Here is a 27,398-nt window from a genome sequence, read left to right as displayed (position 1 = left end):
GGTTACGGGAGCAGGCAGATCTGCAAGCTCTGAGATCAGCTGGGATTTTCAAGGCTTTTCCCACAGAGACCCCAGCCCTGACCTTGGACGAGGGTGCCCGTGGCATTTGCCTGTCCCCACGCCAGGATCACTGCATTACCAGCAGCCTCGCCGCAAGCTGGCTGGCAGCCAAGCAGGAGTCCGCCAGAAGTTAGCTGGAACCAGTGGATTTCCACAAAACACTTCAGTTTGCATAAATCAGGATTCTCTGATCAAAATACATCTTGTGACAGGAAAATCCCTCAAATGCTGGTGTGGGACTGTTTACTATATCCCACGTGCACAATGTGCTTACTTTGCTATCTGGGAGGGGATATTGAGCCAGACTTCTGCCGTGGGCAGGGAGCAGTTGTCGTCTTTCCTTCCCTATTTCTTCATGTGTATCCTATACACTAAACTCTTCCAGGCTGGCTGTTCAGATGCAGCTGCTTGAAACTTGTTCTCTAGAAACAGGAATATATGCAGGATTTTTTATTCATTTTTCCTGTTCCAGGTTTTTTTTTTTGTTCGTTTGTTTGTTTTTACAGCTAGTGAATATTTTCATCTTGCACATTACCTGGCTCAAAGGAAAATCCAGAACTGTTACGGTAAGCTGTAACTATGTGATCAGCATTAAATCCCAGCAGCTCATTCTCTGCTGCATTTAGACAAATGGGAATGGGAGAATTTGTCTCTTTTATATTGTAATTATATTGTTGTGTATTTTTGAAACTCAGCATACCTTTGCAGGTGTAATACAGAATATTGATTTGTGCTTACTAGCATTTCTATATGAATTTGAAATAGTTTTCCATCAGTACTTCTTTCTTTTTTAAGGGTAATGGTGTTTGTGTTCTTGAAATAACTTTGGCTGCTCAGAGAGTTGAAGGTGATGATTGAATTGCAAGTTTACAGACTTACAGACAGACATAATTCTTTTTTTTTTTTTTTTTTTTGTATTTACTGTTGCTGCAACTGATACCTGTTCTATACCCTGCAAGCCACATTCTAGCTGTTTTGAAATCCTTTCTGTAGTCACTCTTAACATAAATGTAAATGTATAAAATCCCATATTTTTCCTTTTATGGACATGTTTAAATAGATTTTAATAAAACAGTATCTAGGCTTGTCTTAAATCAGCATGGACTCATTAATAAAAATGTCAGTAGATATTGTTGCAGTCTAAGTGTTCTGGGCCAAGCAGTTTCTCTGGTATAATGCTTGCTCTTTTACTGGGGGGAAGGGAGGTGAAATTCAAATTATTTGCAGGGGAAAAAATTCCTTTTGCAGAGGAAAAATCAATTCAGCATTTTTAAATTTTATTTTTAACTTAAAGAACTTCTTTTTGGTTTGTTTATCATTGGACCAAACATTGTACCATTGATAAAAGCATCCAGCAATGCACCTTTCAACACCTGTAAGATCTTTATGTAAGAGACACAGAGGCTGGGGCTGGGAGTGTTTGCATGGGTCATCCTGAGCCACTGTATGGGACATGCAAGGCACAGCAGCATGGGCCGGCATTGCTGTCCATTCCAAAGGCACCCTGTGCTGTAGGAAAACCATCTCCCCTAAGGGTAAATACTGTTTCATATCCAGGATTGCAGCTCAGAGATCAAAGGCTGGTCCGTGATAATGATCTAGAGACTTTGCCCTTTCTCCAGTGTTTGCCAGCTGGCCTGCCAGGCACAGAGGCTTCATGCGATGTCAGCTCATCCTGCTGACTCCAGTTGCCAGATCCCACTCATGGGGAGGCAAAAATGAAGCGAGTGGAAATTGCCAGATCCTCTGGCACCAAGGTTAGGGCAGTACACTGTACGGAATATCCGTCTTTTACACTTACGGCTCCCACTGCACAGTGATCACACCAGAGGGACCTCTGCCAACATCTCTGCTAAACTTTCCAGTACAAGACATTGGATAGAGTTTAAAGAAGGAAAGGGAAACTTATTTTGCTTGTCCCGAGGGCTCAGAGGCTTGTGAAGGAAAATTCAAATTTAAAAAATGATGCAAAAGCCTTGAAGGTTACTGTTATTTTAAGGTGGTCTGAAAGCTGAGATGGAGCTCTGGCTCCTGTGGCTCTCAGCGCTGGATCCAGCCATGCACTGTACCCTGGGCAGGCTGCAGGGAAATGCTTGTGGGGCTGATTTGCAGTGGGCTGCACACTGCCAGGCTTGCTTTCCCAGTTTCTGTGAGAGCACTCAGCATTAAAAGCTCTGCTTTCATAGCAACTCTTTCATTTGTTTATTTAATTCTGGAGCAACTTGAAAATGATCTTGGAACTACTTACTGTTGTTCTGTGAAACCTGGTGGTTTAAACTAGAAAGATTAAAGCACACAGGCAGAGCACACATCTACTCTTGGGGGTAAACACTGCTGGGAAAAAATATTGGCAGGAAGCCGGGCAGGCGGCTGGAGAGGAGTGGGAGCTTGGTGAGACCGACCAGCTGCCTTCATGGGCAAAAGGCGGAACGTGGCCCTCACAGGGCTCAGCCACCCTTAGCAGGGGAGGCCGTTTGGGGCAGGATGGGATGTTCCCTCTCCCTAGTATTTGGCACTGAAGTAGCTATTGAACGCCTGGCTGCTGATTGTCACGTAGGGCTAGTGAGCAAGTGGAGAGAGGATTTTATGGAAAGGCAGCTTCGCACTGGGAACCAGGCTGGCCAATCCTGCTGCACAGGTAGAAAGTTGTAAATGTCTGTCAGGAAGCTGCCTACTCTTTAACACTGGGCTGGGGTCCATTCTGCATGTTTTTTTTTTGTTTTTTTTTTTTTCTTCCAACATAAATTACTGGTCAGTTGTGAATAACTAGATAAAATCCAATTGCCTAGGATAAAGAAGTCAAGTGGGAAAAGCTCATATTCTCACCTGGCCTGCAAATGTCCTCCAGTGCATCTGCAGAGAACTGGCCTGGAGGAGACAGGAGCCCAACTTAGTTTTTACTCTTCATTTCGATTTCTGAAGATGTAACATCTGAGGGTCTTAGCACTGGGCTAGACTCTCACATTTTTCCACAGCAGCCAGCAAAGGGAACCTGCTCCTGACAGTTACAATAACTGCTGCTTGAGCTGGATTCAGCTCCGTCAGTATTGTGTGAAGATTTAAGAGGTGTGCCATTCCTCATAAACTCACTAGATCACCTGGGTTCAAAGCCACATGGTGGGAAGGCTTCGGTCTTCCCTAAGGCAGCCTCCCAGCTGAGGGCTTGCAGATGCGCTTGTGGAGTGGAGGTGCACTTGGTGGGAGGAACTGAGCAGCATTTGTTCTGCAGCTCTTCATGGACAGCTCCTTGTTCAGTCTTGTACCCAGTATTTGTGGTGCTAGGGCCAGACAGGTCTGTCACAAGCACCCCATTGCCCAGCTGGGTCAGCAAGCGTATGTGGGTTGGCTGTTTGTCCCTTCAGCTCCTGCTGAGAGATATTTCAGAGCTTTCCTGTTACAGAGATAATCTGTAGTTTCTTTTGCGTTTAGTTTCTTTTTTCATTTCTGCCTGGATGTATTTGTGACCAGCTTATTAGCACTTGTTGCTATGCTGGCTTTCTGTCTTTATTTCAGTGCCTCTCATCAATCCCTGATGTATTTATGGGCAAAGTCTGGGCTCTGGCATGCCAGGCTCTGCTCCCGGTCCCCTTCCAGCATGCCTGTCCCCGGCATTCCCTCATCCTCTCAGCACTCCCCTCTTTCCTTTGCACTGAAAGCAAAAATTTCAGTGGTCAGCCGTGCCAGCTCCACAGCAGCTGCCTAGTTGGCTTGCATAATGCAGGCACATTCAAACAGCTGCTGTCCCTTCCTTGAGATGTCCAAGCCAGGGTTAGTCCCCAATAATACTCATCAGCAGACACAGAGGGAAAACTGAGGACTCCACTCACCACAAGAATAAATATTGACACTGGGCACTGCTGAAGAATCTGGATTCCCTTTATTACTTCCTGGAGTCCCATGGAAGCCACGAGTGTTTAATTTATTAATGCAAAGAAAGGATTTTTCTTGCAACAATCAGTCTGTCGCCACGGCATCATGCTCCTCTTTCCAGCACGTCTCCTGGCATTGATGTACCCTTTTCTGTGCAATTCATATTACTACGCTGGAGGCAACAGGTCTGTTTTGAATTGCTGATTCTCTTATTCTGGCGCCCTGGAAAGAGCTTGTTTAATGCAAGTTGTATAAAAGAGACTTGCCTCCCTGAAACATGAGGCAATTAAGAGGCTTTTATAAGTCATTGATTTTTCTTCCCACTGGCAATAGAAAAACCATCACTTTGGATCAAATAAAACATGCTGTTCAATACCCAAATGTTCTGTTCGTAGCTGGAACCTTTGACTTTATTTTGTTTTATGGCAAAACCGGCTTTCAGAAGGATTTGGACTATTTTCTTCCCTTTCTCGAAAACTTCCTCTGCTGTGTCACCCCACACAATAATGTCATCGATGTACTGCAGGTGTTCAGGAGCTTCCCCCTGCTCTAGTGCAGACTGGATCAGCCCATGGCAAATGGTAGGGCTATGTTTCCACCCCTGGGGCAGCCTATTCCAAGTATATTGGACTCCCCTCCAAGTGAAGGCAAATTGTGGCCTGCACTCTGCTGCTAGAGGGATGGAGAAAAATGCATTAGCGATATCAATTGTGGCGTACCACTTGGCTGCCTTCGATTCAAGTTCATACTGAAGTTCCAGCATGTCCGGCACTGCAGCACTCAGTGGTGGCGTGACTTCGTTCAGGCCGCGATAGTCCACTGTTAGTCTCCACTCGCCATTAGACTTTCGCACTGGCCATATGGGACTATTGAAAGGTGAATGAGTCTTGCTGATCACTCCTTGGCTCTCCAATTGACGAATTAGCTTATGGATGGGGATCAGGGAGTCTCGGTTGGTGCGATATTGCCGCCGGTGCACAGTTGTGGTAGCGATTGGCACTTGCTGTTCTTCGACCCTCAGCAACCCCACAACAGAGGGGTCCTCTGAGAGACCAGGCAAGGCAGATAATTGTTTAATGCCCTCTGTCTCTAAGGCAGCTATACCAAAAGCCCACCGGAACCCTTTTGGGTCCTTGCAATATCCTCTTCTAAGATAGTCTATGCCAAGGATACATGGAGCATCCGGGCCAGTCACAATGCGGTGCTTTTCCCACTCATTCCCAGTCAGACTCACTTCAGCCTCCAATACAGTCAACTGCTGAGATCCCCCTGTCACTCCACAAATATAGATAGGCTCTGGTCCTTTATAGCTCGATGGCATTATAGTACATTGTGCACCGGTGTCTACTAAAGCCTTATACTTCTGTGCGCGTGATGTGCCAGGCCATCGAATCCACACAGTCCAATAAACTCGATTGTCCCTTTCCTCCCCCTGGCTGGAGGCAGGGCCCCCCTAATCCTGGTCAGAATCTTCCTCGTTTCTGTGTTTGAAGGACTGTCTGCTGGAAGTTGGAGCAGCAAACTTTTCGGAGAATCCCTTTTTCCTGATTGTTTTCTTTTGCAACTCACGTACCCGTGCCTCTAGGGTCGCGGTAGATTTTCCATCCCATTTTCTCATGTCCTCTCCATGGTCTCGTAAGTAAAACCACAGGGTGGCACGGGGTGAGTACCCACCATATTGTCTTCCTTGTGTTGGTGAACGCCTACCCCTGACAGCTGAGACACTGCTTTGTACAGGTACAGAGGAGAATAATCTCTCTTCAAGTTGGTGAAACTTTTCAGAAAGTGTTTTCTCCCAGGTGTTCTCTTTCGGTCGTTGGACACTGGTTGGGTCAGGTGGGGAGGAAGATAGATTCTCTTTAAGTTGGTGGACCTCTTCAGAAAGTTTCTCCACAGCTGAGACGCAGGCCTGTAAGGAAGAGGAGAGACTTTCTTCGTACTGCCGGAGTTGTTTAGCCGCTTCATCCACTGTGGGTTCCTCATCCTCTTTCCAGGCCATTATTGCCAATGAGCTGGCATATGATGATGGTGCACTCCGTACAAACTTCCGCCACATGGGTCGTGTACACTTGACTTCATCTGGATCTTTGGATGTTTGTCTCTGGTCTGGATCCTCATAAATCACTTCCCGTACGGCTAATTCCCTCAGGTACTGGATTCCCTTCTCCATAGTGGTCCACTTGCCTGGTACACATAAAAGTTCTTCCTTGAAGGGATACCTTTCCCTCACAGCTGAGAGGAGACGCCTCCAGAGGCTGGTGGATTGTGCTCCATCTGCAATTGCTTTGTCAATGCCGGCGTCTCGAGCAAGGGATCCCAGCCGCTTGGCTTCCCTGCCGTCTAATTCCACACAATTGGCTCCAGAGTCCCAGCACCGGAGCAGCCAGGTGACAAGCTGCTCACCTATACAGCGACCAAAATCTTTTCGCACATCTCGTAGCTCACGTTCGTTTAGGCTTCGGGTAGTTACTGTTGCTTTTTCGGCATCCTCATCTTCCTCCTCCTGAATCCTTGATGGCCCAGCATCGTCGTCATCATCTTCGTCATCTCTATACTTAGTTTTGGCAGAAGCCTTGCCTGGATTGGCAGAAGACTCTCTGCGTTCTAAACGACCTGAATCTCTATACCATTTTTTCACCTTCTCTACAGGGGCAGCTTGCACTGCTACTGCTCGTTTCTCTGACTTTGTTACAGGGTCTGCCACAGGGGTTGGAATGCCCTCTGCAGGGTCAGCTTGCACTGCTACAGCTCGTTTCTCTGACCCCATTACAGGGGTTGGAATACCCTCTGCAGGGTCAACTTGCACTGCTACAGATTGTTTCTCTGACACGGCCACAGGAGCTGGAGCGGCTGCAGGAGCTGGAGCAGTTGCAGGAGCTGGGACTGGAGCAGCAGTAGGAGCTGGAGCTGGAGCGGCTGCAGGAGCTGGAGCTGGAGCGGCTGCAGGAGCTGGAGCTGGAGCGGCTGCAGGAGCTGGAGCTGGAGTGGCTGCAGGAGCTGGGACTGGAGAAGTTGCAGGAGCTGGGACTGGAGAAGTTGCAGGAGCTGGGACTGGAGAAGTTGCAGGAGCTGGGACTGGAGCGGCTGCAGGAGCTGGGACTGGAGCGGCTGCAGGAGCTGGGACTGGAGCGGCTGCAGGAGCTGGGACTGGAGCGGCTGCAGGAGCTGGGGCTGGAGCGGCTGCAGGAGCTGGGACTGGAGCGGCTGCAGGAACCGGATCTGGAGCGGCTGCAGGAACCGGATCTGGAGCGGCTGCCGAGTCCACCGTAGGGGTCACAGTGGCCGTTGGATCTGTCACAGGGCTTGGAGTGGCCGCAGGGTCTGTCACTAAGTTGATAGCAGTATCAATGGCAGCTCGATAGGCATGAGCCAGGCCCCAGCACGTTACAATGATTTGTGTTACTTTAGAACTGCCAGAATCATGACACCTTTTTTTCAAGCATTCTGCCAGTTTTTGAGGATTTTGCCATTGTTCAGGGGTGAATTTCCAACACACTGGGGGTGCCAACTGCTCTAGATGCCTGCCCATATCCGCCCATACTCCCTGCCACCCACAACTATCCTGCCTCCGGGCACATCTCCGGAAGAGCTTCCCAAGTAGTTGTTTAACTATAAGCAGAATCTGAAGTGCATTCATGAGGCAGAACAACAAGACTATGGTACTCTGAGTATTCCAGAAATATTCAATATCTTGGAGAGCTATTGTGACAAGCTCAGGGGATAAGAGGGTGGTGAAGGAGGAAGGCAGAGTGACCCAGGAGGATACAGGGGTGGTGAAGGAGAAAGGGAGAGTAAGCAAGTAAGGAAAAATATCCTCCCCTTTCCCCTCCACAGACTGACTCCCTAATGGAAAAAAACAATAGGTATAATTGCTAACAGTTTCCAAGATACTGTTTCCAAAGTACAGAGTCGACGATGTTACTGAATACAAATAACAAGTTAGAGTCATGACCAGGTATCTTATCGTCTCATAAGCCATTGCTACAACACACAGCACCATAATGATCTGAAACCAGGGCCCGGAGAGGATAAACAACACGACAGAGAGCAAATACGGAAAATAATGTACTATAATACTCAATTTGGAAAACAGGCGCAGCAGAGTTGAGATTAAAGCAATCAGCATCATGACAAGTGACTATTAAGCAGGTCTAATCCTTACACCAATTTTAGTTTAACACACTCTGGTCAGATCTGCCGTTATCTCAACCTTTCGGGCCCCACGTTGGGCGCCAAAAAGGCTGTCGTGGTTTAACCCGGCTGGCAGCTAAACACCACGCAGCCGTTCGCTCACCCTCCCCCCTCCCTCTCTGGGACGGGGGAGAGAAATGGAAAGTGAAGCCCGTGAGTTGAGATAAAGACAGTTTAATAAGACAGGAAAATAATAATAACAAAATAATAATAAAAATAATAACAATAATAATACAATGGTGATAATAGGAAAGTAATAATAGTATGTACAAACAAGTGATGCACAATGCAATTGCTCACCACTCGCTGACCGATGCCCAGCCTAACCCCGAGCAGTCCGGCCCCCTCCCCCCGGCTAGCCACCCCTATATATTGTTTAGCATGACGTCAGATGGTATGGAATACCCCTTTGGCTAGTTTGGGTCACCTGTCCTGGGTCTGTCCCCTCCCAGCTCTTACTGCACCCCCAGCCTGCCCGTTGGCAGGACAGAGCAAAAGGCTGAGATGTCCTTGACTTAGTATAAGCACTGCTCTGCAACAATTAAAGCATCGGGGTGTTATCAGCACTCTTCTCATCCTAAGCCAAAACACAGCATTCCACCAGCTACTAGGAAGAAAATTAATTCTGTGCTAACTGAAACCAGGACAATTTCACAGAATAGGAAGCTACTTAACATGAAGCTGAATTGTAAAGTGGAAAGCTTTTATTCTGAACTATCAAATCCCAATATTTTTACATAGAAGGGCAATGGATTGTTTGACAAAACCAATTTGGCACAAGAGAGATGAACAATAGCAAACATATTTCAACCAGAAAGGATTTGGCCCATCTTTTTTGACTTGGCTCCAGCAATGATACCTTTACCATACTCTTTGCAGTTTGCAAGGAGAGGCTTTAGCAAAGATGTTTCTCTCTATTTCCTCAAAATCAAAGTGAATTTTTGCATATACACTTTTACATGTCTGGATGCACCTGCTCAGTGAATCTGAACGAGGCCAAGGACTAAGCCCAGGGACTTCTCTTCTCTTCAACATTTCCTATTCAGCCTGGAGATGCCTTTACAAGTTTGCCTTCCCAAGTTTTTGCCTCTTTTGCTAATCTTGCCCCTGTAGAGCAACTGCAGTGCCCTGGGACTTGGCCAGGCTCCTGGAGGAACAGTGACTCCTGTTCTGCAAGGAAAGCTCGCTTGAGAATTTCATGAGCACAAAGTGACTCCAGCAGTTACTCACTGACCTAACAAACCTCCCAGAGTCTCAATCAAGAAAGAAATGAATGTGCTGGCAGCACTTCCAAATACATCCATCACAGTCCTCATGGTAAAGGCAGCCACATCAGGGAGGTGAACAGAAAAAAAACCCTGCCAATTCACCCACTGCAGGGCACACCTGTGTCTTGCCACAAACACCAGAAAGCTTTGAGGAGAGGTGGGTGCAGGTCACAGCCGTGGGGAGCTGATCCCAACCACAGCACTAAGGCCCTTTGCCAGAACGCCTTCCCAGCTGTGTGCAGGGCCAGCAGGGGACCCAGGGAGTCCTCACTGTCACTCAGGAGATTTCTTCTTTCATGAGCTTTTCACAATTTAACCTCATTTGCAGAATGCTTAGTAAGACGCAAATCACCTGCTTGTCCCTGCCCTGAGCTCAGGGCATGAGGCTCTGTTCAGGCACATGAAGGGCTCTGCCCTGTGTTTCCCTCAGCTTGCCAGGGCATTGCTCTATCTGGGGAGCATGGCACTGAAAAGATCAGTGTAAGCCAAGGTATGAGCACACAGTGTTACATAGGTGTGCAGAGCCACCTCCCACTTGCTGTGTGAGCTGTGCTTTGGCTCCACATAGCTGGAAAAGGGCAGGGATCCTCCCCAGCTTGTCCTCGGATGACCTCCTCCAGCATCAGTCTGGGGATTGCATTAGCACCGTCTGGGGGAGGTACCAGTGCCACAACACATGGAGAGGAAAAGAAAGATGCCTTCAGTTTGCAAGGGAGCTGGTTTGAGCAGGTGGGGCTGTGAATGTGCAGAAGATTTTCAGCACTACTGTGAGCTCGTTGTTCCTCCATGTGTGCTCCGGTGCTGTCAAGCATAGGCCAAGGCGTCGGCCAAGGCTTTGAGCCTTGTTATTGCAAAGCCCAACTGTGCTTTTTTCCAACCTAATTTTCTCAGGAACTGACCCAGTTCTAGCACTTGGGAACTGGCATTCACCCTACTGGCAAATGTTTCTCATCTGTTTTAAATGATCTGGCCAATGTGACCTTTTCTTCTAAAATAGCTTACACAATGAAAATACATCAATGTTAAAACCTCATCTTGCATAACGCTGAGAGCAAGGACATACATTTACCAGCAACAAGGAACTTTTCCCCCTCATGTTGTATAAAGCAAGGAGGAAACAACCAGAGATGTGTAATTTCAATGAAGGGAGAACAGACCCATGACCTCCCTTCCCCCTTGAAAAAAAAATAAAAATCAACGGATACTCTAGGCAGCAGGGTCTGTACTACCCATTTCTGCAGCTTGTTGCTTGAGAAAGAAGAAGAGCAGTCATTCACATGGTGATCAATCATGAGCAAAGTTCTCAAGGTCTTCTGGGCTGTTTTCCAGCTACATGCCACCCCAGGTCAGGACAGCAGTGGGTCACTCACTTCCTGGTCGCCACTTCAGAGTTCCCCTTTTGCCAGAGCCCAACAGAACCCAGTGGTCCTCTTTCTTGCTCTTGCATCTCTGCCTTCAAAGCTGTGCACACACAGTTGGTGTCTCTTCTGGGAGGTAGTTGTTATAACAAGATACATGGGATCACTTTTTTCCTTAGCATTGCTGGTTGATATACCTTGTCCAACTGTGTATGTCTGTGTGTGTGTGTTCCCAGTGGAATCGTGAGGATAACTGACAGGTAGAAAAGGGCTTGATCCTTTGCTGCTTTGAACATTCTCATTGACTCCAGCTGGGGAGCAATAACACATTCTTTTGGGCATCAGTTCAAACACCAATACAACATGTCTTGTACAGGTGCTTTTAGAGCTGTTTTCTTCCTGACAAGAAGTGCTCCTTCTGTTCCTGAAACTGTTGCTCATGTTCCTTTAGTATGTCATCACCATTTCTCAATATTTCTAAATTTGGCAGTGGGAAGATGCGTTCAGCCTCAGCCACAGCCCATTACTTGTCAGGGCACGCGCACTGCAGCTCCACTTTCCAAAACATCATTTACTGTCCCACCTGCAGGGGAGTTGCTGCAATCAATTTCCCTCACCTCACATAAGGCAATAGGGAGACAAACTATTTTTATTTTATTTTATTTTATTTTATTTTATTTTATTTTATTTTATTTTATTTTATTTTATTTTATTTTATTTTATTTTATTTTATTTTATTATTTTATTTTTGCATAAAGGACAGCAATTTGTGTTGGGTAGTAGAACTTTAAGTGGGGTCAAACCAGGTGTGGCTGAAGTACCCAGTCCTTGCAAAGGATGCTGTGGGCTGAACCTAAGTCAGGGCTTGAGCAAGGTGCAGGAGGGACTGGGAGGTGGGACGGCTCACTGGATGATGCTGCAAAGGAGGGATAAAGTAAACAGGGGCATGAAATGCTCTATGAAGCTTATGGTGACCAGCTGTGCCAATATACCTACAATGCAGAAAAGGATGGAGTGGATGGATGATTTTATATATTTCCTGTAGATCCCTGAGAGGCAGGAACAGCTGTCTGTGCTGTGGGTGAGCAGAGCCAGAGAGCTGCAGGAGAGGCCATGGGATAGCCCAGTCCAGGGCTGTCCCTGTGGGACCAGAGCTGGGATGCATAGGACAAGGTGCTGCATGGGGATGGTGCTCTCAGGTTTTGGGGACAGCTGTGCCTCAGCACTGCAGGGGTTCAGGCAGCCTCTGGCAGGCAGCCTGTGCCAGTTACACTATTTGTTTTTTATTTTAATGAATTATTAAAATATTTGAAACACACCTTTGACCTACCGAGCACAGTTATGGCAACAATTCACACCAACAGATCATAAATCCTGACATTGTCCTCCCTAGTGGCTAAGCTGCTAGCTTAATAAAGCTTCTGACCGTGTGGCAAGTGCCGTAACATTGCAGTGTGATATCTGATCCCTGAAGAGAACAGACAGAGGTCTTTAAAAACCTCTGAAGTTGTAAGAAATGCAAAGTTTTTAGCAGAGCAGCCACGAGGCTGTGGAGGAGCTCAGCCCTCCAGAGGCAGAGGGGCTTCACTGTACTTAGCAGAGGTGCAGGTAAGAGCTCTTCACTGGTTTTAAATCTTTCTGTGTAAACCTTTGCTTATTTTTATTTGCCTTGTGAATCTATGCAAATATGTTAAAACTAACCATAATTGGAAATGGAGACAATCTTCTTCCATTAAGATTCATGCTCAGTCCTTGGGTGCTGTTATTCATCAGATGTGAGTTATATCCGCTGCTTTCACAGCTCTTTAAGCCCACTCTTTTATCACAGAATCTTTGTACTGAATTATGAGATCTTTCTGAAGGAAAGACTTACACACACATCCCATCTGATAGGTTTTAGTGACACAAGCTTTGTGTCCTGTTTAACATGTTACAAACTAATCCTACTCATTTATTCAGACTGGAATTTTCCCTTCTCATTCTACAGTAAAACCAAAAAATTACTGGTATTGTTTACACTCATGTGGAGCACTTGGGAAGATCTGAGGTTGGTTTTAATTGAAAATTAGCTTCTGAAATAGTATGTTTTTAATCACAGCCATGTGTTGCCAGTTAGGATTTCTGGTTAATTCATACTCCCTCCCTCCTCCTCCCCCCCCCCCCCCCCCGAGCAAACTGATGCCCTTCTCCTTGTTCAGTGGGATGGGGTCTTTGTTGGTTCAGCCCTCTGATTTCCCAAGCTCTGCCAGTTTTGTATTGTCACGCAGCAGCTGGGTGTTTGAAGAGTAGGCATGCCTGAGTACCACCCAGGAGCCAACCTTTATATCCAAGGATATGAGGCAACAAAATACCAGGTCTGTAATCTGAAATAAGCTCAGGGATGCATTGTGTGCCATTGTAATTTTACACAAGCAGAACTTAAGCACTATACAGACATGCATCTCTATCTATAGCTAATCTATATGTAAAAGTTAAAGAAATATAAGTTATATAATATACTTAATTAATTATATATATATATATATATATATATATATATGTAAACTGTAATGCATGTGCTTTCTGCCATAGGGAGGCTGGCTGAGCTGGTGTGTTCATGGGCAGTGGTTCCTGCCCTCTCCAGCATGAAGTCTGAAGGAAGGAGGACACCCCCCCCCCAAAAAAAAACCTGCTCCATACTCCCTCTCATGCCCTATCTTCCCTCCAGCAGACCTGCTTGGAAGATAAATCTGTTCACTTCAAAATTGTTTTTAACAAAGAAGACTTTTCACAGAGATTGCTAACATCGTTTTTTTTTTTCTGTTGTTGAAGGATGAATTAGAAAGGAAACCCTCTTTCTGATTTTTTTTTTTCTTTTTACTGACCAAATCCTGAAACAGGAAAGCTCTGCTGGTGACAGTTCAGTAAATTGCATTTGTTTGTTGGATAAAGAAAGTCTCAAGCATTCTGATTTGGAGTTTTCTAATAAAAATGTCACTGTTTGGAGGCACTCCCTCCAGAAGGAGGGATGGCTGACTGGCTGCCTCACTCTTTCCATAGAAGATGTGCTGCAGACAGCTTGATGATTGCAGACTGACTTTCATTTGGAGAATGTGCTTAGCTAGCCAGAAACTATTTTGAATGAAGCTAAAGTCATCCATGTGTTGCTGTCCCCAAAATTTAAAAATGAAAAAAAAAAAAAGCAAACAAACAAAAAAAAAACACAGAACCACAACTCCTTTGGGAAATGATTAATCTGTCTTGGTAAACGAGTGAAAAGACAATTGTTGCTTGTGCACACCCTGCAGAGGGAATTCCAGAGCCCCACCACCGTGTTAAAACCTTTCAACTCTGCTTCATTTTTCCAGCCTTCCTATCTGTGCGTCGAAGGACAGCTTTTCCAACACTGCATACCTGCTGCCCCGAACATTTGAAGTCCTTCTGATGGCTTTCTGGAGGATTTACCTTTTCACCCTGGCACTGGTGTGGGGCTGCATGGCATCCTCCTCCTCCCAGCAGACAGCAGGTAACTACAGCACCCACGCTGGGCTCCTGTTCACACGTGCGTTGCATTAGCGCGGGCTCTTTGCAGAGGTAGATCTTCAGCCATGGCTTGTTTTGTTGTAGCAAGGGTCAGATTTATAAATATGCAACCAATTGCGTAAATGTATTGTGTGTTTAGTGGAAACTTCAAAGGGAGCAGAAACTGCCTTTCTTGTGCAGTGAATATATCGTTTGATATATAGGGCTGGCTTTTATAAACACCACCTAGGTACATAAATGCTCCTGAGTGTGATTGCAGCTGTACAGACTGTGCATGGTGTAAGAAACAGAGAAGTAATTCATAATCTGAGAATAATAATTTATTCTTGTAAGAAATATTGCTCTGAAAGTTGTTGGCCATGGCAGTGGCACTTGAAACTCTCTTGTACTGCTCTGCTGCGTTACGGTCACTGGATGGGTGCTTCACTTCCAGATGCTCTCCCTCTTTAGAGGGCCATTTAGCAGGACTGGCCCTGCCCTCCACCGCCAGTGTGCACTGTAGAGGTGAAAACATGGCTGGGAGGGCATCAAGAGGCTCCCCATTCTGCCAGCCAGCATGCACAGGAAGCTGCCAGCAAACACGATGCTGCCACTCCAGGCGAGCAAGTGTTTGCCCTTAAAACGTGTTTCTCAAAATGTTAATGTCACCTGCACCCCTACTCCTTGACCAAACCAAGAAATGCAGATATAAAAGAGCAGGGGATAGCTCGTAGGCTGCCATTTTCCCACTTGTAAAGCAGGTGGAAAAATTACAAAACCCTCTGCCCCTTGCACCGTTTGCATAGTGCATGGCGGTGGCAGGAGGCAGCTGTCTCGCACACCTTCAGTAAGAATGTGCTGGCGGTTGGTCATCAAAGCAGTGGTGCTGGAGCAAGAGTGCACAGCACTGGGGGTGGGATGGCCTGGGGGCTGCAGCTGTCATCCAGCACACTGGGAGATGAGTCACTGCAGCGCAAGTCGCACAGAGAAGGAGATAGTTCTTTCAAGAAACACTCAGGAGCAGCTTTCCTTCAAGGCTGGATGACAAAATAGAGTGTTTTTAGTCCTGTGTTCTGCATGAATGATGTGAGTGAGATTTGTATGTCCTGTAAGAACGTAAAACAGAAACTGCAAGAGACAGCGTTGACATCTATAAAACAATTGAATTCCAGAATGCAAGTGACACCCTAAAACAAAGATTTTCCATTCCCACTGAACTTTAATTTTGTTTGAAATTTATTTTGCAATAATTACTGTTTACAGTTGCTATTGTTAGAAAAAAAATGTTGCTTATGGAAAAAAAATCAGGATGGAAACAAATTTCAGAGTGTTATTGTTTCCAGAGAAACAGAAATTCCACTTTGGCCTAACCTACTGCTCTCTTGCAAGTCTCATATGAGACTCACAAACAAAAGCTAGTAGCTTTTTGCTTGTTTGTATACAGGCAAGGCTCAACCTTCATTCCTGCAAGAGAAGGCTCCCAGTCCTGCCTGCAGAGCTTGGCCAGCTGTCTGCTCACACATGGTGTGCTGGGGCTGTGGGAGTCCTCCCTCGCAGCAGCTCTGGCAGCTCTCAGCATGGGCTGGCCTGTGTGTGATGAACATCCCTGTTCCTCTCTGTTTCCCTCATTCCTGTGACCATAAATGGCCTTTCTGGACATGCATTCATTCATTTTTTAGCAGCTGTGCCTCTTTAAGCTCTGTTTTCAGTTAATTGCTGGTGCTGCGTCTCCCTTTCCTGGAGTTTTGGCAGGTTTGCAAAGAACCAGAAGTTCTCTGCAAACCAGAAGACGCCCTCACCTTGCCCTCTGTCCCAGCTCTGATACTCACCCAGAGCCCAGCTTGGGCACTCTGCACCAATAGAGCTGCCTATGCTCCTACTCTCCCCTCCTCTGTCCATGTTGGTAAATCTGTGCCTGCCATAGCGTAGTGATACCTCCCCCTGGCCTTGTGAGGCGATGTGGGAATGAGCAGGACAGCCCTGGTTAGAAGGGGCTGCACATGCAGGGCCATGCCCCATTGCCTCTGGAGCTGGATCAAGCCCACAGCCGCCCTCTGAACCCAGGCTGCATTCACGGGACTCATGGCTGGTGGGAGGCAAAGTGTTTTACTTCTTACACAGAAAAATACATAAAAGCTCATTTATTTCTCCTCCGAATTGTTATAATCTATTGTTCCTTGCCCCAGCACCTCCCTAAATACATTGCCATGATATCCTACTTCGACATCTAACATAACAACCAGTCTCCCAGGGAGCTTTACATGCTGGGAAATGTGGAACCTGAAGACTGCTGCCTGTGAAGTGTTTCATTTAGGAGGGCTTCCTCAGGAGAAATACATCTTTCAGTAATGTTCTCTGTAGACTTTCTAAAGAGCACATTAAAGTCTGATTTATATCAACGTGTTCCACTTAAAGGTATTCTCAGGGTTTTCCTTTGTAATGGATTTATAATGAATAAATAAATAACTAAAAATTAAACCCTAAGACAAAAAAGGGGGGCAAAAAAGGGGGCAGAGAAGCCAGTGCCCTGGAGGCCACTCTCAGAGACGTGGCAGCAATGCAAGACTGCCGCTGCCGGGAGATGGACTACAAGTCACCAAGATAAGCATGCATCATGTAATGAATATGTAGAAACCCAAATGGATAATATCACTGCTAGACAGCATACATGGAGAAAAATGACCTGTTACAAAAATTGACTTTGTTTGAACTAATAAAATAGAATGATCTGAACAGCTTTGTCATGTGAACAGCATTCTCAATACAGAGCTCAGCTTTTAGGAAGCATGAGTTACTCTGAAATTCGTCCACAATATACTGATTTATTAACACATGGTACCAACTTACAATATTTTAATAAAAGCTCTATTGACTGTAAAAGCACTTTTATTTTTTATTTGTTGTTTATACCTGACAGATGTCCAAAATAAGAATGATTTTACCTCTTTGCTTTTGTGCTTCTGTATGGTTTTATCTTGTTTCTTTCATTAATCTTCAATAAGCTTGAAAAGAGTATTTAAAGCAAGATGGGCGATTTGTCTCTGTTACACTTAAGGAATATACATTTCTCTGACAGCATGATGTGATCTGTCATCCTATGTTGATATACGTGATATACGTGCTGAATGCAATGCCAGCAAGGATACTTGACCTCACAGCTCTTGGTGAATACCAAAAGTTATAAGTGAGCAACTAGAGGGCTTGAAAGTTCATCCCAGGACAGCAATTCTTTTTATAACAGTCTGAAAGGGAGTGTCAAAGATATTGTGGCATTTTTGTCCCTCTTCAATGGTTCTTGACTGTTTTTTTGAGTATCAGCAAGAACTGTTTGTTTTTGCGTAGGCAGGAGGTGAGGTTGTGCATGTTTGTTCAGTGAAGGCCATTAAACATCCACCCAGCTTCCCTCTGCACCCAGCAGCTGCATTTTTCATTTCATCAAATTTAGTGACTTTCTTTTTTTTTTTTCTTTACATCAACAACCTGTTTTACCCTCTGCTTTGTTTTCAATTTAGTTGCTCCCCCACAAGACCTTCAGATCACTGATCCTGGGCTTTTAGGTTCTCTCGATATAGAGTGGAAACCTCCACCCAACGTACAAACCTTCAATGAGTGCACAGTAAAATACAAATTTGAATACCGTAACACTGGTGACAGAGAATGGAAGGTAAGAGAACGCAGTTTACTCCTTTTATATTGCTACTGTTCTGCCTTAATTTCTTGTGCAGGTTTGTGTTTGCCTTTAAGGGAGCAGCAGGACAGTGGCAAAATAGCAGTTCCAACTTCCCATGGAAAAGGCAGACTCCGTTCCATAGGGCCAGTGCTTCAAAACCTTTGCCAGACAGGAATGTGTTTTGAAATTTCAGAACAGCAGTAGTGAGACTTAGAAAAGGGGCTATTTGTATCAAAGGGTGTGGCCCTTACTGACAAAAGTAATAAAGCGATATCCAGTACCATTCCTCATTGTAAAGGACACTATACTTTTTAGAGAGTCTTTACAGGCATTTGAACTGGAACTCAGGCAATATCAACATATCCTTAGGGTTGCAGCATGGTAAATAATTACCGAATTACATTTCATTAATTATCCTAATGCTTTAACATTGCTTTAATTCAGAAGAGTGCTTTTAATTGACATTTACTTCTGTTTTTTAGATATGTTTGACTGCAGCTCAACTCTGATAAAAATGATAAAAAAATGATAAAACTGTCAGTCTTATCTCATTGATGTGTAGCAGGGCAACAGCAGACAGACACAGTACAGGAAAGATTGTTGAAATATTTGTGGGATTCTTTAGAAGAGGGAAATGGAGCAAGGCAAGGGGAAACCCAGTGGTAGGCTGCTTGGTTGGTACACGATACGGAGGAGTACCAAAAAAATCCTTTCATTTTCATGAAAGGGAAGATTTTGCACAACCGTAATGCAGGAGTGCTAGAAAGCTCATCGGGTCAAGAGACTAGAGAGAGAGAAGAAGCAGGCATACCAGGTTAGCTGTACTGTGGACCCTGGCCTCTTTCTGTGAATGGTTTCTGCAGGTCCTATGTGAGCTGTTTGTCTGCTTCATCCACCCAAGGCATCAAAGCCAAGGCTGCCAGGCTGTGTTCAGCCACCAACCAAAGGCTTTGAGCCCAGCCATCCCTTGGAGCTCGAATGAGGGGAAGAGCACGGAGCCTCCCTCCCTGTTTTAGTGGGACATTGCAGTTGCCAGGGCATGGGAAGTTGCTCTTTATGCGCAAGTCATGCTTTGAGCCATGCAGCAGCAAGCAGCTGTGCTGATTTTTCCAAGATGTTTTTAACTGACATTTAAAAAGTGCAATAAAAATAATTAAAAAAAAAAAAAAAAAGCAGTTAAAAAGACCATGTAAGAATTCCCTAAATCACAAGTAATAAAAGTGTTTACAAAGCAGATCCAAAAGAGAGAAATATGTCACCTCTGACACCATGCCAAAATCTGGGTGCCAGATAAGGTCATACAGAAAAGTTGGTTTAAATAAATAAATAAATAAATAAATCTATGGGAACATCAGAGAAAGCAAGAGTCAGCAATGTCTGATAGAAACACGTGGCTCAACAGGGCTCTTAAGCTCTGTGACTGCTGACAAAAGTCCAACTGGGGGCTCTACCACTGCACCAAATTCCTGTTGCAGCAAGCATATTCACTTTACAGGCTGTTACTCTTTGGGTCAATATGACTCCTTCTCCCTCTTGCTGCAGCTCTTGCCAACATACTTTTTCCCGTTTAAGGGAAGGGTGACTAATCCTGAGGGAAAACGGAAAACCTTTAGAGGGAATGCTCATAAAGCTGTCTCACAGAGGGCTAACCCTGGGAGTGCAGCATCACCCGGCTCCTGCACCACAACAGGACGCTGGACCAGCCCTGCTGGCTGTGGTTGCACTTTCCTATGTGAACCATTACTCACAAGAACAAATTCCTCGTGATACAGCTTGCTTCTGTTTCTGATTACCTCGCTTCCCAAAAATATGATTTTCATCTGGATTTATGTCATTGTCCTTGTCAGACCTTCCTGGGTGCTCCTGGCTGGTGGGAATGCCTAGATGTCTGATCTTCTTTGTCATTGGGGTGGAGGGACTCAAAGACAGTGAGGATGGGCAGAACAAGCCACAACAGAGTTGGTTGTACAAGAGTGCCTGAAAAGCACTAGGTAGGAGAAGCAGGGTTAAAATGAAATGAAACATTAAAACTAACGCGTGAGCCTACTATCAGGTAGAGAGTTAGCAATGGTAGGTAATTCTGCAGCTCAGTGACAAAAGAGGTGCTTATAAAGTCTATCTTTCAACCAGGTTATTTTTACCAGGAAACTAAAATTCAGAGTTGGATTTGACCTCAGCAGGACTGCTGAAGTGAAGGTACAGACCCTGCTTGAAGGACGGTGTACCAATGACGTGGAGGTGCAGAGTGAATGGATTTATGCTACCTTTCAGGTGCCATTGCAAGGTTAGGAGCAGCCTTCTGTACCTGGTGCGGCTTCACACTTTGCATGAGCCTGTTGCATGAAGCACTGTTGGCCTGAGGGTTGCTGGACGGCTAAGCCATTGCAGAGCTTGCTGAGGTATAAGACATCTCACTGCTGTCCATGGCTGTGGTTGTGCTTACTGGATACTTGGGGCTCATTTCTCAAGGTACCACAATGAGTCCCCTGCCGTCAGGTGTTAACAGGCTATGGGAAGAGGTAGAATCAGAACCAGCATCTCCTGCCTTTTTCGCTTTGCTGCAAGACTCTGTCCTTACCCTGTCTCTGCTGGGTTTCCCTGCAACAGCTCCACTGCGGAATGATAGGGTCAGTCACACATATTTCTGCTCTAACCACAGCAAACTGAGTTTTATGTGAAACAGAGCACTTGGCAGCAAAACTATCTGATGATTGTGACTGGCCTTCTTTGTCTTTTGACTGCAGCACACAATTGTTCAAAGTTGTAAAATTGTATTTCTGACTAGTGTTTTGCTAAATGGTGGTAATTTTCTTCTCATTTGACAGGAAAGCTGGAATCAGAGGTTCAGAATTTTCATTGCATCTATCATGACTGGGAATACCTCAAGTGCACTTGGCAACCAGGTCTCCTCGCACCTCGCGGAGTACATTACGGTCTATATTACTGGTATGTATCAGCAAAATAGAAAAACAGCCAGGAAGCAATCAAGTGAACTTTACTTTGAATCACTCAGTGTACTAAAATGGAAAATACGCTTTTATGTTTGGCAAAGCCGTTACGTTATCCACCTAGAATAACACTCCAAGCAACATGTGCCTTCTGTCAGGGAAATCCCCAAATCCTGCTTCTTCCCAGCCCCTCCCCAGGAGCTGTGTCCAGCATGGAGAGGCAGAGAACAGGCTTCTGGGCATTTTTGCTCAAGGCAAGATGGGACACACACATCTTCCTCAGCGCCATACTGGGAGCAGTCACTGTGTGCAGGGCAGCAGCCTGGCTCCACAGCTCTGGGCAGCCTTCCTTAAAACCTACTGCTGATCTTAAATGAGCAGTTCTTTTTGCTTTCTTCCTCCTTTCCTTTTTATACTCCTGCATAAGTGCTTTCTGCATGTTGGCCATCACAAGGCCTTGTGCTTTTCCTTCACTCAATATACCATACTCAATGCATACCATTCGGGCCATGCATTTCTCTTGCTCATAATGCATATATCTCTATAGCATAGGATTAGGCAGGCAGTTACAAGGCTCAGTGAACCCTATACGAAGAGCAGGCACTCTTGGCACTAACACTTTTACTTCTCAAATATATTTTCATACAAGCAAATCTCATCCAAGCAAAAGAGCTGTCTAGAAGTAGTAATAATCAATGTTTCTTAGTTACTTCTTTCATACTACTGCCTAATGACTCTTCTGCAATAAAAACTAAGCTGGACTTAAATGTTTTTAGATAAACTAAATGCTTCACTTGTGCTTCATTTCCTGTGATACTATGGTAAAGATGACTAGTTAGGAAATCATTTGGTTTCATGCCTTTGGGCTACTTGTAAAGAAAAGCATAGCTGCTTTATAAAAATAGTTTCTGTGTGGCTCTTGGAAATGTTCTTCGAAACAATTTAAAACAATTTTACCAACTACAAAGGTCTGCTTGAAAAAACAAAACAACAACAACAAAAAAAAAACACACCATGGATATGTATGATTTGTTTCTAAAGACAAACAAACTCCAAACCCACAAAAACCAAAAAACCCACCCTTATTTAACTGCCTCTAACAAAAACAAGCATTTGGATCTGGGTCCCATTGTATAACAAGAATGGGTGGGAACACAGCCCTGGTAGCCTTTGATCCCTGTGAGTTCTTTTCTATAGCACTACCACATGAGGTTTTTCCCACATGATGATGTGCTTTGCAGAGAAACTTTTATTAGGCGTAGGATATAGAGGGCAGATTCAGCCCTACCAAAATGGAAATAACCCAGCAGGAGCATTAAAAAGATGATAGAAAGCCCTAGGCGGTATTTCCAGGATGGGGCCAGCTTTGGGAAGTAATCCCCAGAGACAGGAGGCAGTTTGGGAGGACAGGGTTACTGTTTCACAATCGCTAATAACCAGCAAACCCTTTCTTTGATCCCACCTTCTGGGTTTCCATTACACAGTTGCGTGTATGCAGAGGACCTACCCACATTCAACCATAACAGCTTGTTACCGTTAGCACGCTCACATTTATGGCACATGTTATCTGCCACAAACCTCTGCATTTTGGCTTGGGAGCAGACCTTCCTGTAACTCCAGAGCCAGAGGCTGCTTGAAGATGGGTGTCTTCATGAGCTGGGGCCAGAGCCTGCCCCTGCTCCACTCGTGCAGTGGCCCCTCACGAGGTCTCTCGTGCTCCAGCAGAGGGCTTGCAGAGAGGTTGCCACAGCCTATAAAAACAAACCTGGGAGAAAGGTATGCATATTATTTTTTCCTTCCCCCAACACTTGTCCCATAGCAGAAGTCCAGGTGAGAGGATGCACAGCACTGTATTTTGAGTTACTTCTGGCAGGTAGAGGGTGCGTAGGGCACAGGAGACGATCATGGTTTAGGTTCATTTGCTCCTATCCAATTAATTGTTCTTTAAGAAAAAAAAAAAAAAAAAAGTATTAACTGCCATTGTTTTGATTTTTTTTTCTGCTAGGTATGAGGGCCTGGACCATGCAGAGCAGTGTGATGACTACATCCAGGACCATGGTATAAACATTGGCTGCATGCTGCAGAACCTGAGCCAGGCAGAATATAAGGATCTGAGCATTTGTGTCAATGGGTCAGCAGCAGCTACCCTGCTGAGGCCGTTGTATGCCACCCTGCGCCTTCAAAACCTAGGTAAGGCTGGGAGGAAAGCAGCAGGGCTCTGGAGACCTGCATGGCCACTGAAGGCTCACACCTTGCATGAGAGGGGCTCAAACTAAAGTGTGCTCTTGCAAATGGATGGGTTTTCCCCAGAGAAGGAACTGTGGCAAAGACTGGTCTCCACAGCAGGACCTGTCTCCACAAGTGTCTGCAGGAATGCAGGAAGTGGCACTGCTCAGTGTCCACCCTGCAGTTTCAGTGGGTGCTGTGGAGTGCTGTGCTCAGCATCCAGATGACTCAGGACATAAATGGTCTGCTGGGCAGACAGCAAAGCAGCTTTTTTTTTTTTTGTCCAAGCAGCAGAACTGCAAATGTGGCTTTATTTCCTCTGACTGGAATTGAAGCTGCTGCTCTCTGCTCTGCTTCTGTAAGCTTGGGAGAGGTTTTTGGGCATTGCTGTTGAAAGCAAGCTAAGGGCAGGGGAGAAGTGTAAAGTGCAGTAGGATCTGCCAGAGACACATGAACAAAAAGCAAAGGTGAGTTTGAAACCTGTCACAGATGGGGAAAGAAAACAAAGTGCAGCGTGAAGCATAACCTGTTAGAAAGACTCGCTTTTTGCTAGAGCACTTCTTAGGTTGATGCTATTTGCCCACATGTAAATGTCAAGGGATAAACATCTAGCACTCTAGTTAACCCACTGGGCTAATAAGCAGGATTTCTGGATTCAGTTAGGGCTTCCATGTGCTTCTTGTGTGGCTTTGGCCATATGACATATTCCAAGCTTTTCCTGGGATGCAAAGAGTGTCAGGACAACAGTATTGAGGTGTCTCACTACAGGGTCCCAAATTGCCTGTTTGCTCTCTGAGAAAAGTGTGCCAAGAACATCACTTAGAGGCTGGCATTTTGAAACACCCGCATCACATCTCAGACTGAGGCATAAGCCCTGGCCATGTCTCAAGCTAAAATAAACAACCCAGCCTCTAGGCGAAGTCCTTGCTCCTGTAGCATCATGGCTGATAGCAATGGGTGCTCAAAAATCCCATCAGTGGGGAAAAGGGACAGAGGCTGGTGGTTGATTAACTGAAGCCACTCCCACCAGGATGTGTTTGATGGCACCTCTTGACCTTCTCTTTTCTTTCCCCCCTCCAGCAAAGCCCTCACCCCCCAAGCAGCTGATGGTTTCCACGTCTACGTCTGAGGAGCTCCGGGTGGTGTGGAGCCCACCGGGTGGTGAAACGCCGCCCCAGTGCCTGGAGTATGAGGTTCAGCTGGCAGAAGAGCAGGGCAAGACCAAGGCTGTCTGGGCGGTAGGGACCACACACCCCTGACAGCACCCTGCCCAAGGGAGGGGAGGTGGGGGCACTGCCAGCGGTGGGGATACGTGCCAGGAAGCCACCAAGCTGGGGACGGGATGTTTGCTGCCCTGCTCGTGGACTGTGCAGAGCCACTGGCCGGCTGCTGCTCTGCGTGTGTTGGTGCTTAGCACCCTGACCCTCCAGCTGCAGTGATTGCCTTAGCAGTAACAGACTCATAGTGAGTTTCTGAGCAATAGCTTTCTCAGGCCTCCTGCCTGTTACCTCAGGAAGTCTTAACAGAAATTTAAAGAGTGTTTTGGTTTGTCTTCCTGAACTTGGCAGCACAACTTGGTCCAATGAAACTATAAATCTAACCTCTCCAGAGAAGTGGTCTGGGACACTTAATTACTTAATCATAAGGCATGTCAGAAGGACATTTTCTTTCTTCAATTGTCATATCCTACATATGAGTGTTCGTAGTTAATTTCATGAAAGATTCCATAAATTAACAGATATGAACGGTGACATACACAATTGCCCTCCCCCCCCCCCCCCCCCCCCATTCCTCCCTCCAAACATATCTATTTTCAGAAGGTTTATCTGCATAATCATATTTCTGGCACTAACTGGTCCACTATTATGAAACCATTCAAAACTGTTAAAAAGTAATCCAGGGATTCGCAAAGCCTGGGGAGCATGTTCAGAAACATCAGGTCGTGCCAGACAGCTACTGGTGGCTGCACATAACTCCTTGCCATTTGTTCTCTATTTTCTTTCTCAGTCTGTGTCAACCCAAATGGAGACTGCTTTTACTATTGCCAGAGTAAATCAAAGCCGCATTTCATGTGTCCGTGTCAGGGGGAGAACAAACATCTTCTGCGCCGACCAGGGCTTCTGGAGTGAATGGACGCAGGAGTGTTTCTCTGGTAGGGAACCAAAAGTAACTTTTTAAAATATTTTATTTATTTTATTTTATTTTATTTTATTTTATTTTATTTTATTTTATTTTATTTTATTTTATTTTATTTTATTTTATTTTATTTCATTTATTTTAAAATATTTTAAAATATTTTATTTTATTTCAAAATAAATAAAAATATTTATTTTATTTTATATTTTATTTTATTTTATTTTTTGTCTGTAACAAATAAATTAATATATGCAGGGTAGCAATTTACCTGGACATGCTGAGCTTGAATCTGAGCCCAAGCTTTCAAGAGGTAATATGACCTGTTCTGGAATGTAACAATTTTTTATTTATTATCATTTATCTTTGCAGTGTCCAGAGAAGAGGACAAGCAGCTATTTATCCTCATTCCAGTCATTCTGAGTTTGTCGAGTAGCCTCATAATATTTATGTTGATTGGTCAGTGCAAGAAAAGGTAAGCATTACATCAGCCTGTCCGTTCAATGTGCTTTTACATGGTGTATCAGACCATGGCTGTAAATTACACAAGTTATTAAATACTAAGAGACAAAAACATCAACAGATGAGCTAAGATTGGACACTAAACAACAGTTTATTTTCGGGAAGCAACCCTGTAAGTGGGACATTTCTGACACAACATGCCTCACAACAGCCCATAAAATCAGCAGGGACCCAAAACCTGGTCATACAAAACCAGTCTGCTTCTACTAAATGCAGCAAAGTTACTCAGAGCATAAGTAATGCCACTATCTTGCTCCAAACCACTCAGGCAGCAGAGATTTGTCCTGGTTGTGTTTAAGAAGTGCTGTTTTTCTGGGCTGAGGCCTCACTCTCTTTGCGCTGCTTGTTTGCATTCATATGAATGTCACTGGCTGCACCCAGGGAAAGCAGATGCAGTGGATGGTCCCAAATTATTAGTACTGATGATATTTTCTTCCTGCCTGAAGGATCATTTAGAGAGAATTGATCTCCTGGTACTGATAATAATATCGTTTCCTCATGAAAATATGGGGTAAGCAAATAGAAAGCTTTTCTAATATGCTCTTTAAGATGTTACCAGTGAGGGAGAACTGGCTGTAGAAAAATCTCCACGTTGTTCTGAGAGATGAACTAACCCAAATTTTATACTTGAATGCGTGGAGCCTGAGACACCTTTCAAATATTAATATTTGTGAACTTTGAACAAAGTGTAGATGCTAGCAAGAAATCAGTGGAAAGCAAATGCTTCCTGCATTGACACTGTGATGTGTGAAAGGGATGCCACTGTGCATTCCCCGTTGTCTTGGTGCTGGTGGTAACTGTCTGTGTCCATTGCAGAACCCCGCCGGAAAAAGCAACGCACATGTCAGTGGGATGCTAACTGCTCACGACTGCTGTACCGCTTGTGTTTGATGGATTGCTCTCAAAACATCATCCCAAGGATGGCTGAGAAGCCCAGAGCTTTCTAAAGCCCAAGTGAGTCCTCCCTGCCTGCTGCCATTTGTGAGGCTGGCTGTTGCAGTGCAAGTCCTCAGCGGACCTAGGAAAACATTGGAGGAGTTGTAAACTGACTGGAGCAAACTGTTTCTGATAACAGGACAAAGGACAAAAAGGAGGCATGAAAACTGCAATGAATAAAGATAACACATTCCTCTGAAGGTTTTTTTTTTTTTTTTTTTTTTTAGGACTCTAGAAATCTGTCAGCAGGACATACACTGAAGGGCAACACCTCACACAAAGCTAGGTACAAATGCCTGCATGCAGCCACTGCACATTACTCTTCTTCTCACCTCTTCTTAATCCCCATTCCTCAGTGTGTTGATAGTATTTAAGTGCTGAGCCTGAGCTAACTGTATTTATTTTATTAACTGATATGCCTTAGCTGTTGCAAAGCTGAAGTGGGGAGGCCTTGAGATAAATTTTTGCTGTAAAAACTCACAACCACAGCCAGTGCAAGGGACAGATGGGTACAAGGTGAAGTGGAGGGTTGGTTACTTCTGCAAAGGCAGTAAGGAAATTTCTCCAGGAAGCAGGTGCAGGTACTAGAATTCAGTGAAGCACCCAGGATGTCTCTCAACACCATGCCCTCAGCTGATGAAATTACTGATGGACTTTTAAGGAAGTCCCCTGTGATAATGACTACAAAAAAACAAAACAGAACAAAACAAACAAA

At 45.1% G+C, this 27,398-nt stretch overlaps 1 protein-coding gene across 2 annotated transcripts; it reads left to right on the top strand.

The window, feature by feature from the left end:
- Window positions 1-212: 212 nt before the first annotated feature.
- IL13RA2 (interleukin 13 receptor subunit alpha 2) lies at window positions 213-27,398 on the top strand. Of its 2 annotated transcripts, none has more exons than XM_068696877.1 (10): window positions 213-626; window positions 14,095-14,252; window positions 17,761-17,912; window positions 20,049-20,202; window positions 20,744-20,864; window positions 22,872-23,056; window positions 24,173-24,330; window positions 25,100-25,244; window positions 25,598-25,700; window positions 26,564-27,398. In XM_068696877.1, the coding sequence occupies exons 2-10, from the start codon at window positions 14,171-14,173 to the stop codon at window positions 26,604-26,606; spliced, it is 1,143 nt and encodes a 380-aa protein (XP_068552978.1). In that variant the 5' UTR covers window positions 213-626; window positions 14,095-14,170; the 3' UTR covers window positions 26,607-27,398. The 2 variants fall into 2 exon arrangements, with proteins under 2 accessions (XP_068552978.1, XP_068552979.1); XM_068696878.1 differs by lacking the exon at window positions 213-626 and adding an exon at window positions 12,220-12,355.

The sequence above is a fragment of the Anas acuta genome, chromosome 13, assembly GCF_963932015.1.
Source record: "Anas acuta chromosome 13, bAnaAcu1.1, whole genome shotgun sequence".
NCBI lineage: Eukaryota > Metazoa > Chordata > Aves > Anseriformes > Anatidae > Anas > Anas acuta.
This window is presented reverse-complemented; position numbering and strand designations above follow the sequence as displayed.

Bases quoted from the DNA above. Each gene is read 5' to 3' on its own strand.
- IL13RA2 (XM_068696877.1), top strand. From the start codon at position 14,171: ATGGCTTTCTGGAGGATTTACCTTTTCACCCTGGCACTGGTGTGGGGC. The intron at 24,331-25,099 runs GTAGGGACCACA...TTTCTTTCTCAG, and splicing joins AGACCAAGGCTGTCTGGGCG to TCTGTGTCAACCCAAATGGA. The intron at 25,701-26,563 runs GTAAGCATTACA...TGTCCATTGCAG, and splicing joins ATTGGTCAGTGCAAGAAAAG to AACCCCGCCGGAAAAAGCAA.